Source organism: Passer domesticus, chromosome 21 (genome assembly GCF_036417665.1).
Source record: "Passer domesticus isolate bPasDom1 chromosome 21, bPasDom1.hap1, whole genome shotgun sequence".
NCBI classification, from domain to species: Eukaryota; Metazoa; Chordata; class Aves; order Passeriformes; family Passeridae; genus Passer; species Passer domesticus.
Window position 1 is genome coordinate 416,069 of NC_087494.1, and position 14,086 is coordinate 430,154.

At 49.4% G+C, this 14,086-nt stretch overlaps 1 protein-coding gene and 1 long non-coding RNA gene across 5 annotated transcripts; one reads left to right on the plus strand and one right to left on the minus strand.

Annotated features, from left to right (window-relative positions):
* Positions 1-30: 30 nt before the first annotated feature.
* Positions 31-13,596, plus strand: SUGP2 (SURP and G-patch domain containing 2). 4 transcript variants are annotated; one of them, XM_064396029.1, is made up of 11 exons: positions 31-147; positions 539-714; positions 1,694-3,349; positions 3,781-3,898; positions 4,774-5,507; positions 6,402-6,513; positions 7,700-8,187; positions 9,801-9,865; positions 10,217-10,353; positions 11,729-11,849; positions 12,205-13,596. In XM_064396029.1, exons 2-10 carry the CDS (start codon positions 609-611, stop codon positions 11,847-11,849), a joined length of 3,537 nt encoding a protein of 1,178 aa, XP_064252099.1. In that variant the 5' UTR covers positions 31-147; positions 539-608; the 3' UTR covers positions 12,205-13,596. The 4 variants fall into 4 exon arrangements, 3 of the variants coding, with proteins under 3 accessions (XP_064252099.1, XP_064252101.1, XP_064252102.1); XM_064396031.1 differs by lacking the exon at positions 31-147 and having other exon boundaries at positions 163-714; positions 4,774-5,219; positions 5,289-5,507; XM_064396032.1 differs by lacking the exon at positions 31-147 and having other exon boundaries at positions 163-714; positions 4,774-5,150; positions 5,289-5,507.
* LOC135284500 (uncharacterized) lies at positions 13,008-14,020 on the minus strand. The gene is made up of 2 exons (XR_010349862.1): positions 13,374-14,020; positions 13,008-13,308 (listed from the first exon to the last, which is right to left on the minus strand). It is a non-coding gene; the product is annotated as an uncharacterized LOC135284500 (long non-coding RNA).
* Between the last annotated feature and the right edge of the window lie 66 nt (positions 14,021-14,086).

The window sequence follows — 14,086 nt, forward strand, 5'->3', positions numbered from 1 at the left end:
CATCGCGCATGCGCACCGCTCCCGCGCACGCGCAGTAGGCGCAGCGTGCCCGGGCGCGCCCGCAGGGCAGCGGCTGCTCCCTCAGCGCAGGAGGCCGCGGGCCGCTCCCCTCGCTCCCGCCCCGCTTACCGGCAGCGCGCCCGCACCGTTAGTACCGCCCGCGCCCGCCGGCGGGGGATGCGGCGGCTCCGCGCAGCGCAGGCGCGGCGGGAGGGGGCGGGACACGGCGGCGTGGTTAGCGCATGAGGGGGCGTGGCCCGCGCGAGGGAGAAGGCGTGGTTATACCGTTGAGGGGCGTGGCCTAGAGGGAGGCGTGTCCATCCGCGGTCTCCGTGAGCCCCGGGAGCGGCGGGAGGGGCGTGGCCAGCGGCGGAGGGGCGTGCCTACCGGCGGGGGCGTGGCCAGCGGAGGCCCCGGTGTGGCGGGCGGCGGCGGGGCCGCCCGGGTGAGGCGGGCCGGGCTCGGCTCCGCTCCGGTTCCTCCCCCCGGCGCTGCGCGGGGAAGCGTGAGGGTCCCCTCAGGCCGCGCCTCCCCTCAGGCCGCGGCGGGAGCCCGGGCCCGCGCCAGGCCGTGCCGCGCCGCGCCGCTCCCGGTGCCGTGAGGGGAAGATGGCCTCTCGGAGGATCACCCGCGAGACGTTCGAGGCCGTGGTGCAGGACAAGGCGAAGCGGTACCGGAGCGGTGCCGCGGGGGACGCCGTCCATCATTTCCCAGGTAGGAGCGCCGGGAGCAGCGCCTGCCGTGCAGCCATTCATTCATTATTGATGCATTTCTTCATTTATTTATTTAATTACTCGCCTGGCGCTGCTGCTTTTCCACACCCGTTTCTATGGAAGAGGCAGAACAGCTGGGCAAGGACTGGCACCGTAACGGGGAGGGAAAAAAAGGGAATTGAGACAAAGGAATTGTCTGGAGCACGGCGGAGCGGCTCCGCTTGCCGGGGTGGATTGCTGCTGATGGCTTAAATAAAGGTGCGAGTGCTGCTGCAAGCCTGGGCATCGTGCTGGCTGTCATCTTTGGGGGAAAAAGCTCAAAGCAGGGCATCGACCCCATGGACACGACACAAAATGTGGTCTCCGAATTGTTTTACCTCCTAAATTTGGGATGTAAAATGTCCAGCAAGGTGCTTGGGTTGGGTTCACAGGGATGGACGTTCACAGGAGAGCTTTCAAATGAAGTCTGGTATTTTTAGAGTTACATGAGCCCTGAAGAAATCATTTATATTAAACACTTCTATTTTTTTCCAAGTATTCTTTACTTTCTGAATTTAACTTCTGGCATTGGGGAACGAGGGTCTTGGATAACGAGAATTTCCTACAATAATGAGAGAATTGTGGTTGACTTTGTAGAAAATCCAAGTTTCTGCCCAGCTGTGGAATTCCTCCTGGGAATTCTGGTCTGGGTGACAAGGTGGGGATTGGCCAAAGCTTGGACTTGCAGCTCTTGGAGGTCTCTGACAATTTATAAATTCTGGGAAAGCTGAAAGTTCAGAGTTCTGATGGCTTTTATGCCTCAGGCAGAAGACCAAGACTTGAGACAGTGACGAGGGAAGAAAAACTTGACTGGGGGAGAACTTGAGCTCTTGAATTTAGGGATTGGAATATGGGGATGGGAATATGCTGGCGTGGATTTCCTTCGGGAATCTCCCCGTTTTGACCCTTTCCAACCTCTCCTTTCCAATTTCCTTGCCCAGCTCACTCGCGGCCGCTGCCCCGGCCGCGCTACAACGAGAGCTTCCCCCACGACGGGCGCTTCCCTCACGCCAACTGCCAGCCCCGGGACTGGGGCCAGGAGCCCGGCGAGGATTACCCTGGGGACAGCTACCCCGGCGAGGACTATCCTGGAGAGAACTACCCCGGCGAGGATTACTCTGGGGAGGATTACCCTGGAGAGAACTACCCCGGGGAGGATTACCCCGGCGAGGATTACCCCAGGGAAAGTTACCCCGGCCCCTCCTACAGGGCCGCCAGCCCCCTGCTCCGCAAGGAGAACTATTTCCACGGACAGTTCTCCCGGCCCGCGCCCCGGGAGCGGGAGTTCGGCCAGGATTACGGCAAGTTCGGCCGTGCAGCTGCCCCGGGCAGGGAGCACGGGCAGCAGCAGCACCGCGACTACGGGCAGCAGCGGGACAGGGAGTACGGGCAGCAGCGGGGTTACGGCCCCTCGCATTGCTGGGAAGCGGGGCAGCAGGGAGCGGGGTTTGGCTCCTCGGAGCTCTTGGGGGATTTCAGGTCTCCCGGGCTGCTGGAGGAGGAGTACGGCCCCGCGGAGGAGCAGGAGTACGGGGCGGCGGACAGCGCGTTCCGGCCGCCGCTGCGCAGGGGGGGCGCGGCCAGGGGGAGAGTGCTGAGGGGAAAACGCCCCACCCGGGGCGTGGGGAAACCCAAGGTGTTCAAAGGAGACATCAAAAGCCCCCTCAGGAAGTGGGGTGTGAAGAAAGCGCAGCCAGGCCTGGATCCCCAAGCTCTGGATCCGCCTCTGGAGGTCGCCGAGCAGAGGCCGGTGCCCCTCCAGCAGCACCCCAAGCTGCCCCCGCACCCCGCGGCAGCCCAGAGAGCCATCCTGAGGCTGCCAAAGCCCGCCCACGTCTTCAGGAACCTCAACTTCGACCTGGTGGACAAATCGGACATTTTCTCCACCTTCGGCATCGAGATCATCAAGTGGGCCGGGTTCCACGCCATCAAAAACGACGCCGAGTTCTCGCGGCTCTTCGGGGCCCTCTTCGAGCTGGAGACCGAGACCTGTGCCAAGATGCTGGCCTCCTTCAAGTGCTCCCTGAGGCCCGAGCACAGAGATTACTGCTTCTTCACCATCAAGAGCTTGCAGCACGCCGCCCTGAAAACCCCCAAGGTGGACAACGAGTTCTTGAACATGCTGCTGGACAAGGGGGCGGTGAAAACCAAGAACTGCTTCTTTGAGATCATCAAACCTTTTGACAAATACATCATGAGGCTCCAGGACCGGCTCCTCAAGGGCGTGACCCCGCTGCTGATGGCCTGCAACGCCTACGAGCTGAGCCTCAAAACCAGCGGCTTCGGCAACCCCAGGGACATGGCCAGCGCCTTCGAGACCACCGTGTCCCTGTGCAGGAAGTCCCTGGCCCTCCTGGGCCAGACCTTTGCCCTGGCCTCCGTGTTCAGGCAGGAGAAAATCCTGGAGGCCGTGGGGCTGCAGGAGATGGCCCCGGCGCCGACGTCCTTCCCAAATTTCGACGACTCCACGCTCTTTGGGAGGGAGTACATCGAGAACCTGAAGGCTTGGCTGGACAAGAGTGGCTACCCCATCCAGATGAAAAGAGCAGAGGCAGCAGCCACGGGGCAGCTCGGAGCAGCCTCCCCCAGCCCCACAGGTAACGGGGAGGGAGGGGCTCTGCAGGACATTTGTGGGCTTTGGTTGGGTCTGGAATTCCTGGCTGCGGGAATTCCACTCAGTCCCACTCAGGGAGGGAATTCCAGGTGAAGCCAAATCAGGGCTGGAATTCCAGGTGAATCCCAGTCAGAACTGGAGTAAGGATTAAATTCTGGGTGAATCCCACTCAGGGCTGGAATTCCAGGTGAATCCCACTCAGGGCTGGAATTCCAGGTGAATCCCAGTCAGGGATGGAATTCCAGGTGAATCCCAGTCAGAACTAGAGCAAGGATTAAATTCTGGGTGAATCTCACTCAGGGCTGGAATTCCAGGTGAATCCCAATCACAGATGGCATTTCAAGTGAATATATATATTTGTTATACATGTATCTGTTTATTGGGATTTTCAATGGGGTTCCTTTCTGCCCACAGCCCCCCAGCGAGCTGACAGGAAGGTTCTGGACACAATTGAGCAGCTGGTGAGCAGCATCGTGGCAGGAACTTTGTCTGCCAAGGACAGGAATGCTCAGAAGAACTCTCCTGAATACTGGTGGGTGTGTGGGAGCTGGCTGGCAAATTTGGAGTAGATTAATGAAAACTTCAGCCCTTCACTCAATGGGAGTGATCAAAGCCTGTTGTATATTTAATTAGGGTTTTTTTAGGGGGGGGATGTTTTCCTGGAGTTCATTATCCCTGGGAATGATCCTGTTGTTGCTTTTGATGTGCCAATAATGGCTCTCAAATTCAAGGTGTTCAAAGGAATTTGCATTTTAGGAGCAAATTCAGGTGATGGAGACATCCAGCAGGGTGCCAGGGTCTAGAATTCCAGGGAAAATGTGGAAAAGGGGGAGCTGAGCCACCTCCAGGTGTGTGAGCTGATGAATTCCTGTCAAAGCCCTCCAGGATTTCATTCCTTGATCCCAGAGAAACCTGCTCAGCCTCCTGCTAAACACCTGGGGAAAACAAACAAACAAACAAACAAACAAACTGGAATGCTGAGGGGTTTTACTTGAAAAATGGAGATTTTCAGCTGATCCCTCCTTTTCCTGTGTCCCTCAGGTTCCTGTGTGACGAGGAGAGCCTGGAGTACAAATACCACAGTAAAAATTGATATTTTAATCTGATTTTTCCTTTTTCCTGTGTCCCTCAGGTTCCTGTGTGACGAGGAGAGCCTGGAGTACAAATACCACAGTAAAATGGATATTTTCATCTGATTTTTCCTTTTCCCTGTGTCCCTCAGGTTCCTGTGTGACGAGGAGAGCCTGGAGTACAAATACCACAGTAAAAAATGAGATTTTTAGCTGATTTTTCCCTTTTTTCCTGTGTTCCTCAGGTTCCTGTGTGACGAGGAGAGCCTGGAGTACAAATACCACAGTAAAAAATGGGATTTTCACCTGATTTTTCCCTTTTTTGTGTGTCCCTCAGGTTCCTGTGTGACGAGGAGAGCCTGGAGTACAAGTACTACAGGCTGAGGCTGTCGGAGGTGCAGAGGAGCAGCCTGGCAGGGGAGGCAGCAGCCCCGGAGTCCCTCAGGGCCATGCTCTATGCCAGGAGAGTGGCCAGCATCAAAAGGAGACTTTTCAAGCACAAAAAAAAGCCCGTCCTTGTCCCTGCCCGTGCCAGGAGGGCGAGGAGGGCGAGCACGGGCACCCAGACCCTGCTGTCAGCTGGCACCGTGCTGAAACAGCCAGACAAAAATCCTCCAGGTGCCAAGGCTGGCCTGGCACAGCCCGGGCTGGCCCAGCCTGGCCTGGCTGCCACCAGCTGTGCCCCTCAAGGTGCCACCAGCTGTGCCCCTCAAGGTGCCACCAGCTGTACCACTCAAGGTGCCACCTCCTCAGCCCCTCAAGGTGCCAGCTGCGCCCTCCAAGGTGCCACCAGCTGTACCACTCAAGGTGCCACCAGCTCAGCCCTCCAAGGTGCCACCTCAGCTCCCCAAGGTGCCACCTCCTCAGCCCCACAAAGTGCCAGCTCTGACCCTCAAGGTGCCAGCTGTGCCACTCAAGGTGCCACCTCCTCAGCCCCCCAGGGTGGCAGCTGTGCCCCCCAGGGTGGCAGCTGCTGCCAGGTGCCCGAGGCAGCAGAGGCAAGAGCAGATGCCCAGGCTTTGGCCACGGCTGCCGAGCCCCTCCCAGGCCTGGGCTCGCCCTTTGCTGAGGGTGAGTGAGGCTGGGGCAGGCTGGGAGTTAAATTGTGCAGGAAACAAACAGGCTGGGTTGGGAATTTCATTGTAGCAGGGGGAGAAAGTGGGGCTGGATTGGGAATTTTATTGTAGCAGGGGGAGAAAGTGGGGTAAGAGCTGGAATTTAAATTATAGCAGGGAATGAAAGTGGGGTTAGATTGGGAATTTTATTATAGCAGGGAAAGAAAATGGGGTAAGAGCTGGAATTGAAATTCTAACAAGGGAAAGAAAATGGGGTTGGATTTGGAACTTAAATTATAGCAGGAAAAACTAAGGGGTTAGATTTGGAATATTAAATTATAGCAGGGAAACAAACAGGACTTAGATTGGGAATTTTGAATTATATCCAAGAAAAATTAGCATGGGGTTAGATTGGGAATTTTAAATTATAGCAGGGAAACAAAATTGGGTTGGATTGGGAATAACAAACAGGGGTTAGATTTGGGGTTTTAGGTTGTAGCAGGGAAAACAAACAGGGCTTAGATTGGGAATTTTATATTACAGCAGGGAAAAAACTAACATGGGGTTAGATGGGGAATTTTAAATTGTGTCCTGGAAAAATCCCAAACTTCTGCTGTAATTCACAAAAATTCCTGCTGGAAGCCCCAAACCTAATTTCTTTTATGTTGTATTTATGCAGTTCTCCCCTGCACTGGTTTGGGGTTCGATTTGGGATTTTTAATTATAGCAGGGAACCACACGGGGTTTAGATTGGGAATTTTAAATTGTGTCCAGAAAAAGAAACCAAACTTCTCCTGCAATCCACAAAAAGCATTCCTGCTGGAAACCCCAGCCCCCATTCCTTGCACTGTGGGTTTTGAAGTCCTCAGCTGCCCTGAGCGTTTTTACCAGAGCCTTTTGCTCCTTGCAGTGGATGCCAAAACCATGGAAACGGCAGAGAAACTGGCCAGGTTTGTGGCTCAGGTAGGACCAGAGATTGAGCAGTTCAGCATTGACAACAGTGCAGATAACCCCGACCTCTGGTGAGTCCCAGCTCCTCCTTGCCTCCCCTTCCTGCTCAGATCCCTGCATTTGGGCATTTTGGGAACAGGGGGTTTGGGGCCATTCTCCAGCACCTGCACTAATGGTGAATATCTGAAATATCTCAGGAAAAAACCCATTTATCTATAAATGCATTGATTTCTGATCGTCAACTTGATTTATTTTTGAGCCTAATCACCAACCTGAACCCTGAAACTGGGAATTTTCAAGATGATTCCAATGAATTCATTCATTCTTCCCAATGAATTCTTTAATTCTTCCCAACGAATTAATGAATTCTTCCCAATTAATCCTTTCTAATGAATTCATTCATTCTTCCCACTGAATTCATTCATTTTTCCCAATTAATTCTTCCCAGAAGCCTTTGGGAAATGCTGCTGAACTGGAGGGGAAGTTGCTGTTTTTAGGAAGGGAATCTCCCATTTCTCCCCAAAACCACCTGCCCTGGCCACTCCAAAATCAACCAGAGATTTATTCCTAAACTCTTACGTCATTCCAGCTGAAGAAAATCTCTTTTTGACCTTAATTTCCTTGGACTTTTGACCTTATTTCCCCTGCATTTTTGGCCTTATTTCCCCTCCATTTTTTGCCTTATCTTCCCTTGGTTTTTGACCTTGTTTTCCCTGGATTTTTCCCCTTATTTCTCTGGCTTTTTGACCTTATGTCCCTGGATTTTGGACCATATTTTCCCCTGGATTTTTGCCTTATCCTCCTTGGATCTTTCACCTTGTTTCCCCTGAATTTTTGACCTTGTTTTCCTTGTATTTTTGACCTTATTCCCCTGCATTTTTGAGCTTTTTTCCCTGGATTTTTGACGATATTTTTCCCTGGACTTTTGACCTTACTTCCTCTGCATTTTTACCCTTATTTCTGCTGCATTTTTGACCTTATCTTCCTTGGATTTTTGATATTGTTTCTTTGGCTTTTTGACCTTTTTTTCCCCTGGATTTTTGACCATATTTTCCCCTTATTTCCCCTCATTTTTCCCCTTATCCCCCTGCATTTTCCCCCTTATTTCCCCTCATTTTTCCCCTTATCCCCCTGCATTTTCCCCCTTATTTCCCCTCATTTTTCCCCTTATCCCCCTGCATTTTGCCCCTTTTCCCCCTGCATTTTCCCCCTTTCCCCCCTCATTTTTATTCCTCATTTCCCATTTCCTCGCCCCAGGTTCCTCCAGGACCAAACCAGCCCTGCCTTCAAATTCTACCGCATGAAAGTCTTGGAGCTGTGCCCCTCCATCACCTTCAGCCCCGAGGCTGCAGAAGCTGCCAGAGCTGCAGGGCCAACCCTGGACATGGAGGAGGACGAGGAGGAAGAGGAGGAGGAAGAAGAAGAGGAGGAAGAAGAAGAAGAAGAAGCTGAGTTTGAACCCTCCCAACCTGATGAGGAGGATGAGGAGGATGAGGAGGACGTGGCAGCAGGTAGAAGGGTGACAAAGCTAGAGGAAGATGTGGTGTCCAGAGCAGGAGAGGAGGTGTCAGGAGGTGAAGTGCAGCTCTCCAGCCCCCCTGACGGCGCTGTCCCAAATCTGTCGACACAGGCACCCGGCCCGGGCCCCGGCGCGCGCTTCCCCCGCAAACGGGTCAGCTCCAAGTCCCTGAGGGTGGGCCTGATCCCGGCCCCCAAACGGATCTGCCTCATCCAGGAGCCCAAAGGTCAGTGGGCACTGAAAGGGTTCAGTTCTGTACCGAAAAAAGGGGAATCTGGGCAAAAATCACCATTTTTTAGGTGTTGTCGCTTCACAAAATGGCCTCTCTTTAATGCAAAGGGGTCAGCTCCAAGTCCCTGAGGGTGGGCCTGATCCCGGCCCCCAAACGGATCTGCCTCATCCAGGAGCCCAAAGGTCAGTGGGCACTGAAAGGGTTACGTTCTGTACCCAAAAAAAGGGGAATCTGGGCAAAAATCCCCGTTTTTTAGGTGTTGTCGCTTCACAAAATGGCCTCTCTTTAATGCAAAGGGGTCAGCTCCAAGTCCCTGAGGGTGGCCCAAAAGGATCTGCCTCATCCAGGAGCCCAGAGGTGGGTAACCATCAAAATGGTTCCGTTTTTTTGTAAAATAGAGAAGAATTTGGGGAAAAAATCCCCTTTTTTAGGTGTTGTTGCTTCACAAAATGGCCTCTCTTTAATGCGAAGGGGTCAGCTCCAAGTCCCTGAGGGCGGGCCTGATCCCGGCCCCAAAAGGATCTGCCTCACCCAGGAGCCCAAAGGTCAGTGGGCACTGAAATAGTTCACTTTTATAGTAAAATAGAGGAGAATTTGGGAAAAAAATCCCTTTTTATAGGTGATGTTCTTTAAAAAATGGCCTCTCTTTAATGCAAAGGGGTCAGCTCCAAGTCCCTGAGGGTGGCCCAAAAGGATCTGCCTCATCCAGGAGCCCAAAGGTCAGTGGGCACTGAAAGGGTTACATTTTATAGTAAAATAGATGAGGGTTTGGGAAAAAAATCCCTTTTTTAACATGTTGTTGTTTAAAAAAAACCAATACAAGGTTCAGCTCCACGTCCCTGAGGGTGGGCCTGATCCCGGCCCCAAAGGATCTGCCTCACCCAGGGGCCCAAAGGTCAGTGGGCACTGAAAGGGTTAAATTCTGTACAGGAAAAAAGGGAATTGGGGCAAAAATCCCCAGGTTTTGGGTGTTTTTCCATTAAAAATTGCATTTTTCGATACAAAATTGACTTGAAATCTTCATTAAAGGCTAGAACACCCCAAAGGTCAGTGGGCCCTGAAATGGTTCAAGTTTGTAGTAAAATAAATGAAAATTTGGGCAAAAATCCTGATTTTTTTTTTAGCTATTTTGTCACTTAATAAATCACATTTCTTTACGCAAAACTCAGCTCCAAGTCCCTGAAAGCTGGGATCATCCCACCCTAAAAGGATCTGAGCTCAAAGGTGGGTGGGCATTGAAGTATTTCACTTTTACATTAAAATAGAAGAGAATTTGGACAAAAATCTGAATTTTTAGGTGTTTCCTTGCTGGTTGTTGCTTAAAAAAATCACATTTTTTCCTACAAAAATGCCCAGAAAATTCACTTTTAAAAAAGAAGCTGAAGAAATCATTTGTTATGGGCCAATATATTTCTATTAAACTGAGTATATATTGAATTTTTTCATGAATTCTGGTCTTTTTTATTGCTCTAATTTTTCTTGTTGCTTCTGTTTTAGGTCCAGGCTTGAAATGCAAATTTTTGGAGGATTTTTAAGCTGTGGTTTGGAGGTTTTTTACTAAAATAATTTGAATTTCCAGCTGAGTTTTGTGGTTTTTTGCCTTGCAGTGCATGAACCTGTCAGGATTGCTTATGACAGACCCCGGGGCTGCCCTGTCACAAAGAAAAAAAAGGTAAAAAATTCACATTTCTGCCCCAAAATCCAACCAGAAATGAGAAATGGTTTGGGGAAAAAAAAAAATCTGGAAAGAAGGAAATTAATTTTGAAAAATTTATTGAAAATTTCCTTTTAAAGAAGGAAATTATTGTAAGGAAATTCATTTGAAAATTCCTTTAAAAAAATCCTTTAAAAATCCTTTTAAATGAAGGAAAATTCCTTTAAAATCTCATTTAAAAGGAGGAAATTCCATTGAAAAAATTCAATTTACAGTGGTCCTGAATGGGAATTTCACCCATTTCACCAACCCCTAACAAATCCCTTTCTTTTTAACATTTTTGTTTTAAATTTCTGTGTATTTTGGCAGAAGCCCAGGGCGGTGGAGGTGCCCCAGAAGAGGCTGAGCCCCAGGAACGTGGGCTTCCAGATGCTGCAGAGGATGGGCTGGCAGGAGGGGCACGGGCTGGGCACGCGCGGCCGCGGCATCCGAGAGCCCCTGCACCTGTGAGGGGAAGGGCTGGGGGAAATAGGGGGGATTGAGGGGGGATTTATGGGGGGAAATAGGGGGAAAATAGAGGATTTATAGGGGGAAAAATAGGGGGGAAATAGGGGATTTGTGGGGGAAAAATAGGGGATTTAGGGGGGAAAAATAGGAGATTTATGGGGGAAAAATAGGGGGAAAATAGGGGATTTGTGGGGGAAAAATAGGGGATTTAGGGGGGGATTTATAGGGGATTTATGGAGAAAAATAGGGGGAAAATAGGGGATTTATAGGGGGATTTATGGAGGAAAAATAGGGGGAAAATAGGGGATTTATAGGGGGATTTATGGGGGAAAAATAGGGAACTTATGGAGAAAAATAGGGGGATTTATGGGGGAAAAATAGGGGATTTAGGGGGGGATTTATAGGGGATTTAGGGGGGGATTTATGGAGAAAAATAGGGAGATTTATGGGGGAAAAATAGGGGATTTATGGGGGGAAAAATTGGGGATTTATGGGGGGAAAAATTGGGGATTTATGGGGGGAAAAATTGGGGATTTATGGGGGAAAAATTGGGGATTTATGGGGGAAAAATAGGGGAAAAATAGGGGATTTATAGGGGGAAAATTGGGGATTTATGGGGGGAAAAATTGGGGATCTATAGGGGGAAAAATAGGGGGAAAATAGAGGATTTATAGGGGGATTTATTGGGGGATTTATGGAGAAAAATAGGGGAATTTATAGGGGGATTTATGGGGGAAAATTGGGGATTTATAGGAGGATTTACAGGGGGAAAATAGGGGATTTATAGGGGGATTTATTGGGGGAAAAAAGGGGATTTATGGGGGATTTATGGGGGGAAAATAGGGGGATTTATAGGAGGAAAATTGGGGAATTTATATGGGGATTTACAGGGCAAAAAAGGGATTTATGGCAGAAAAAAAAGGGGTTTTAATGGGGGAAATAGAGGTTTAATAGGGGAAAATAAGAGTTTTTAATGGGGGAAAATAGAGATTTAATATGAGAAACTCCCTAAATTCCCATAAAATTCCCTTTTATCCAGAATTCTTTGCCATTCTCTGCTCCCTCCTCAAATCCTCTGGACCTGAATTCCTGAAATCCCAAATTCAAGATTTTTTGGGGCATTTTTCCACCAGAAAACCAAACCTAAACTTCAAATTTACTCCACAATTCCCTCTCCCACCTATTTTCCCCCACAAAATCCCATTTTTCAACTGGGAATTCTCAACCTAATGGAAACTGGGGGAGAAAATTCAAAATAATTCAAAGTAATTCAAAATAATTCAAAATAATTGGCTGCACCAGGCACCAAATGATGCAAAATTGGTTGGAAAAAATCCGATTTTTTGGTTTTGATTGTGAAATTTTCTTCCCCAGGGGTGCAACCTCTGCTGGGGAGGGTTTGGGAGTGGCAGGGGAAGAAAACCAAGAAGATGCTTTTGACATTTTCCGCCAGAGGATGATCCAGATGTACCGCCAGAAAAGGGCAAACAAATAGGTGAGTGCCCCATCCCCCTGCAGAATTCCGTTTTGCACCCCAATTCCTCCTTTTCCTGCAGTCTGGGGAGTTTGGTGGTGCCCTGGAGGTGCTGAGCCACCCCAGAACTTTCATTTTTGGAGACTTTTTCTGATTTCTGAGGTTCGGGAGGTGCTGAGGGACCCCGAAATCTTCATTTGTTGAAGTTTTTCAGATTTCTGAGGATCTCTTTTCCCTCCTTTTTTTCCCTTTTTTTCTCTTTTTTTTTTTTTGTCTTTTTCCCTCTTCTTCCCCTCTTTTTTCTCTTTTTTCCTCTTTTTTCTCTCTCTCTTTTCCCCTCTTTTTTCTCCTTTTTCTCTCTTTTCTCTCATTCCAGCTCCAGGCTCTCTTCCATGAAGACCCCAGGGCCCCTCCCCACCCTCCCGTGCTCTCTCTGCTGGATTTGGTCGGATTTCCCTGGAATTCCACCCCAAACTCTGGATTTTCCATCCTAAATTCTGGATTTCCCTGGAATTCCACCCCAAACTCTGGATTTTCCATCCTAAATTCTGGATTTTCCACCCCAAACTCTGGATTTTCCACCCCAAACTCTGGATTTTCCGTCCTAAATTCTGGATTTCCCTGGAATTCCATCCCAGACTCTGAATTTTCCATACCAAACTCTGAATTTCCCCTGGAATACCATCCCAAACTCTGGAATTCCATCCTAAATTTCAGATTTTCCCTGGGATCTACCCCAAACTCCGGATTTTCCACCCCAAATTCTGGATTTCCCCTGGAATTCCACCCCAAATTCCAGATTTTCCCTGGAATTCCACCCCAAAACTCTGGATTTTTCCATCCAAACATCTGATTTTCAACCCCAAACTCTGCATTTCCCCTGGAATTCCACCCCAAGTTCTGGATTTCCCCTGGAATTCCACCCCAAGTTCCAGATTTCCCCTGGAATTCCACCCCAAATTCCCTCCTTTCCGTGCAGTTTTCCATCCCAGGAGGGGCAAATGAAGATTTTCCCCATTTTGGTGTCAGTAACATTTGGTGGAAATGTTCAATAAAGTAGAGCTGGACAGTTCTGCTGCCTCTGATCTCTCATTGGGATTTTTTGGCCCTTTGCAGGAGATGTGCATTTTTATTTTAATTAAATTAATTTTTTTTTGCTGGAATTTGGAATTCCTCTGGATGCAGAGCAGGATTTTGGGGTCAAAATCCATTTTTGGGATGGGATTCCTCACCAAAAACTGGAATTAATTCTTTCCCAAAAAATCAATATACAACTTTTTTTTTTTTTCCTCTTGACCTCCCACTCCCAATTTTTATTTTGCCCAAATAAAGCCTGGCCCCAAAAATCCAAATATTCTCCTTTTGGCTTCTTCCTATCCTAATTAAAACAAAATTAAAATTTAATTTCCATTTTTAATCCTGCATGTCTCACAGCTGAGTGGCCAAGCACAACCTGAGGTGGGTTTGAGCAATAAAACACCTGAAAAATCAGAATAAAACACCCAAAAAATCAGAATAAAACACCCAAAAAATCAGAATAAACACCCGAAAAATCAGAATAAACACCCAAAAAATCAGAATAAACACCTGAAAAATCAGAATAAAACACCCGAAAAATCAGAATAAACACCTGAAAAATCAGAACATGCTGGAACCACCACGGGGTTTTTCTGAAATCAATCCAGTTTTGGGGTTTTTGGTGACCTGGGTTCAGTTTGGGGCTGGGACTGGTGGAGTTCTCTGTGCCAATAAAATTCTGGTGTTGGAATTCCGGTGTTTGGGGTCTTGGTGTTTGGGATTTTGGGCTTTGGATTTGGGGGTTTGGAAGTTTGGGCTTTGGGATTTCGGGGTTTGGGGTTTTGGGGTTTGGGATTTTGGGGTTTGGGATGTGGGGTCTGGGATTTGGAATTTTGGGGTTTGGGATTTTGGGGTTTGGAAGTTTGGGCTTCAGGATTTTGGGGTTTGGTGTTTGGGATTTTGGTGTTGGGATTTTGGGGTTTGGGGTCTGGGATTTGGAATTTTGGGGTTTGGAGTTTGGGATTTTGGAGTTTGGGTTTTGGAGTTTCCTGAGGTCCTGTGGGGTCAGGGTGGGAGGGACCTCAAAGCCCATCTGGGGACACCCTGGGGACACCCTGGGGACAGTCCTGGGACAGTCTTGGGACACCCTGGGGACACCCTGGGGACACTTTGGGGACACCCTGGGGACACTTTCTGCCATCCCAAGTGTCCCCTCTGCCCCCTCCCTGCAGCCCCGTCCC